The sequence below is a fragment of the Glandiceps talaboti genome, chromosome 21 (assembly GCF_964340395.1).
Source record: "Glandiceps talaboti chromosome 21, keGlaTala1.1, whole genome shotgun sequence".
Lineage (NCBI taxonomy): Eukaryota > Metazoa > Hemichordata > Enteropneusta > Spengelidae > Glandiceps > Glandiceps talaboti.
This window is the reverse complement of record NC_135569.1, coordinates 15,081,019-15,086,018: the sequence shown is the minus strand read 5'-3', so window position 1 is coordinate 15,086,018 and position 5,000 is coordinate 15,081,019. Positions and strand designations below refer to the sequence as shown.

Below are 5,000 nucleotides of genomic sequence, written 5' to 3'. Positions count from 1 at the left end.
TTAAACATGTGATGAAAAAAGTGAAGGTATACGAATCGAACTTATATTTGCAGAACCCCCCCCCCCCCGCGCCAATGTTATAGTATGAATTGTAAACTATTTGCACAGTTTGATTCAAGGTAAATTGTCAGAAAACTGGTAGTTTAGGTGAAAAGTTAAAAAAAATGAAACATTCGTATTCTGAATCAATAATAACGATAATAATATTTGTGTTTCATATAGCACTTTCCCATACTGTGCTCAAAATGTTTTACAAGTAGTACCTGTGCTATAAACCAACAACGGCATTTTAAGTACTTTTATTTGTTCAACCCCCTGGAGAGCATATAAACGCAACCATTCACATTGCAACGTTTTCCACCCCTACCCCCATTGTACACACGCAACTGAGTTGACTGGGGCGAAATTTGCAAATGCGAGAACCCCCATAGTGTTAATTGAAATAAGGTCACATCATACCGATTCAAAGACTTACGAAATCATAAAAACTCGACTGGTGCTAATGATATATCAATCAGCCTGAATTCAGAGTTAAATCATTACCATGGAAATGTTTCCCTCTCACTACGGTTTGAGATGGATATCAGGCTTATAGGTTTATTTCTAGGTGGAACGTTTTTCATATGTGCATCATTGTGATTTTTCCTCTCTAAATGACATCACAATCTCTGATTAAGATATAACCAAGTCTGTAAACAGATTAAGTATGGCGTTTCTTAGCTACGACCTTAAAAGGTAAAGGGGTGTAAGTGACGGCATGTATTCCCTTGTTTGAAGGTGGAAGTTCGCCCTCTGGTGTTGTAAATTCAAATTCTTTCAACAAACTTGTCAACATCAGAAACAATTCCACCCTGGCTATTTGTGCACCAATGCAACTTCTTGCACCTGTGATAGTAAAAGAAAAAAAAATTGTTAACATGATAGTAAAAGATAGCTGTTGAGTGATCATGATCATGTTAGAAAAAGGCAGTGTACACACACACACACACACACACAAACACACACACACACATACACACACACATACACACACACACACACACACACACACACACACACACACATATATATATATATATATATATATATATATATATATATATATATATATATATATATATATATATATATATATATATATATATATATATATATATATATATATAATATCACATGTGAGTGTCTAGTTCAGGTAGTTATGTTTTCCGTTATTTTCCATATGGGCTTTGTGTTATTGGTTTCTTCCCATCAGATGTATCTTTATAAGTTGATGTCAGTTTCCGCATGCACTATTTCTTGCGAGATTTCACAATTTTTATGATTTTATTTATTTTTCTTGAATTCGTGAAAATGTTTAGGGTCGGCAGTGAAAAACCAGGTGGGGTCGGGTAACCGGAACCAAAGATATTTTTTAGGCCTTACATCAATACTAAGTCTCAATATTATGTAATGTGACCAATGTCCCAATCAACTTGTATATACCAAATGCTACCTGTTACAACTGATCAAAACCAATGGTTACTAGAGTATGATACCAGCCATGAAAATCAAGCTCCCACACCAAATATAACCACTTAGTAACATGTATGTCAACGTCACTGCCTTTATCATTTGGGAATTTGTACTAAATGTTACCAGACTTGACAAAACCAATATAGTTTCCTAATATAACTTATCCAAACAAAACGTAACTAGATATGCTTGGTTTATAACTTTATCGTTTTCGTCATTTAGGAATCTATACCACTTGCAAGTCGAACTGTTACAAGACATTACTTGATAAAACCAATAGATACCAGATATAACTTATCCAAACATAACATGACTATATGTTCTTTGTTTATAATTTCATCCTTTTCGTCATTTAGGCATCGCTACCAAGTAGAACTGTTACCAGACATTACCCATCACTTGACATAACTAATAGTTAAAAGACTTACCCAAAGCAAAGGTAACTAGATGTTCTTTGTTTATAACTTCATCACCTTTGTCATTTAGGAATCGGTATGGGTCAAATTTCTCTGGCTTTATCCAAATTCGTTCATCCATGTGAGCGGACCAAAGATTAATAATGACCTCTATATCCTTGGGTATGTTGTATCCTTTCAGAACTACATCCTCCATCGCACGTCGAGAAACTCCGATCGGAAACAACGTTGCCACACGTTGCGTTTCTAAGATGAAAGCTTCTGTATAGGGCATATTCGTTTTACTGGCGTAGGTTATTTTGCCGTCTTTATCACAGCATAAATCTACCTCGTATTGAATTTTCTTTTGTGTGTGTGGGTTTCGGAGCATATTAACCAGACACCATTTCAATGTCGTAGCTGTTGTGTCGGACCCACCCAACATCAACTCTATCAGTACATAAGGAAGTTGTGATAGATCAATATTATCGTGGGACGAGGATGACGAATTTAACCTTTTGATGTAGGAATCTATAAAACATTCTGGGACGTTGTTGTTCAACTTTTTCCGCTCCTCGATTTTTTCGCCCATGTATTCTGCCAATAGTCGAACTGATTCTTTCAGAGATGACAAACCAAGGAAGCTTAGTGGTAGTTTGAACAACACTGGGAAGAAATTAGCAATGACAGCAATAATACCCATCTGTGTTAGGGCAAGAGATCTTTTCAACAAACTAGAGAATTCAGGATCGTCGTAGTCGAGTCGTTGTCCAAATATAACTGACACAAGAACGTTGGATGTTGCATGGTGTAAAAAGTCTGTCGGATCAAACGGTGTCCCTCTTTTCCTTTCAACGGCTCTAATCAACTCCCCACATTCCCTCGATATTCGTTCTTCCATTGTACGTGTTCCCATGCCAAACTCACGTAAACCATTTAGTGTTAGCGCCCTCTGTGCCTTCCATGTTGACCAAACATTGGAATTCATACCTTCGAAAAAACAATACATATATCATAAGTGTTCACTAGACCTACAATACGATATGATCAATGCTCAAATAATGTATGTATGTATGTATGTATGTATGTATGTATGTATGTGTGTGTGTATGTGTGTGTGTGTGTGTGTATGTATGTATGCATGTATGTATGTATGTATGTATGTATGTGTGCGTGTGTGTGTGTGCGTGTGTGCGTATGTATGTATGTATGTATATATGTATGTATGTACATACTATGTATGTATGTATGTCATGTATGTATGTATGTATGTATGTATGTATGTATGTATGTATGTATGTATGTATGTATGTATGTATGTATGAGTGTGTGTGTGTATGTATGTGTGTGTGTGTGCGTGCGTGTGTGTATGTATGCATTGATATTAACACTGTACTAGAATATATAGTTGTATCGAAGTGAAAAATTTATTACGCAACTTTAATAACTGGACGAACGTTTTTCAAATAAATTCTGAAACATGCTTTTGAATAGGATACTTAGTAGAGAAATAATCATTTTTGTGTCCTCTGTTTTACCCTATAGTGTATTAACAGTTACAGCTGAAAACCAACTAATGACTCTAGATTTGCACATGATGTTTATACACATGTATGTATTATACACTCTCTGTGTGTGCGTGCTTATTTGAATGTGTGCCTGTATTTAGATTCATTTCCTTCAGTTATTCTGAGGACATTGACCACTACACAGAATGTGCAACTTTACATTATGTATACTTTTATTTGATAATTCACATTGTCACGGAAATTGAGATTTTTTTTTCTATAAAGTACAGGATGGGGGAGGGACCTCAATCAAATTTTCAGTGTAAAGTCTATTGTCTCGTATCGAAGCACAGACCTGGGACGCACTACTCTAGACCAGTATACCGCAACACACGGCAAATCTTAGACGACACTGACAGTTCCAAACCATGTATTATTCACAGTCCCGGCAAAAACAGTTGCAATAAGAGAGTAACAGAGTTCAAAACTTCCTCATACAGGAATCTAACAGCACAGTACAGCAACGTTGTAGGGTTATTACAGATCAAAATGTTGAGATCAGTTCCAAGAACTGTGAAACATTGTTCCTGTCACACGAGTGTCAAAACAACTCGGTTGCCACACACGATTAGATGATAATAATTGGCACCAGGTGAACTTCATAGTATATGCAAATTTAAATTTTATCAAGATGTTTTATCTACTTTCCAGCCATCTGTCGCAACACATTATGCTAATTTACTACTTAACTTTTACTAAATGCGAGAAAGTGTCTTTCTAATTTGCATATCTTGTCAACAACTCTGTCGCGATATATCAATATCCTAATATCGCTGACCCCAGGCCAATAAACTTGAATTGACAAAATATATGTCACCATTTTGTGGTAAATCTATGACATCTAATCATGAATGAATATAACCTAACTGATTATTAAAAATGAGACTTAATTCTTACATATAAAGCTATAAACAGTGGGGAAATAGCATCAAGCTACAAGTATTCCGATCTGATTAAAATCTGTTGTGGTGAATATGGCTCAATACCTTTTTCCACCTCTATAACAACACAATGGAAAACGATCGACACTAAACGATTTATAGACTGTAAGATACCTCGTGACGTTCCGCCCTCACACCGGCATGTAAGGGAGAGGGGTTGGCCGATGTGTGAGGGCGCCCCGTCACGGCGTACCTTACAGACTAAGCGATAAATAAAGAAATAAATGTACTAGAGATAAATAAAAACTATATTCACCATATCAGATTTGAATCAGATTGCAAGTATTTGATAAACTTTTAATCTCTGAGTGGAATGTTTTAACAATAGGCCTGGAAGATTATAACAGCTTTAACCTTCAACCCGTTGCTGAACTACAAGTACCACTATTATTTCTAACCTGAAACATTGCATCTATACCCCGTACAAAGCAGTTATTTTACTAGTATCTAATAAACAACACGTTTTAAAATTATATAGTTGCAGCTCAGCTTAGGCAGTTTGAAAACGATTACTGTGAAGCGCCTCTGATCACCTTGGAGTTTGGCGTTATGTGACACATTCTTACGGTATCTTATCTCGTACA

The 5,000-nt window shown here is 36.0% G+C and overlaps 1 protein-coding gene across 1 annotated transcript in view; it reads right to left on the bottom strand.

Moving 5' to 3' along the window:
- Positions 1-700: 700 nt before the first annotated feature.
- The window catches only part of LOC144451294 (cytochrome P450 2U1-like), a 5,369-nt gene continuing 1,069 nt past the window's right edge, over positions 701-5,000 (bottom strand). Inside the window, exons 2-3 of the mRNA XM_078142096.1 lie at positions 1,941-2,897; positions 701-885 (exon numbers count right to left, since the gene is read on the bottom strand). Of these exons, the coding sequence (XP_077998222.1) occupies positions 701-885; positions 1,941-2,897 (1,142 nt within the window). The remainder of the gene's footprint in view (positions 886-1,940; positions 2,898-5,000) is intronic.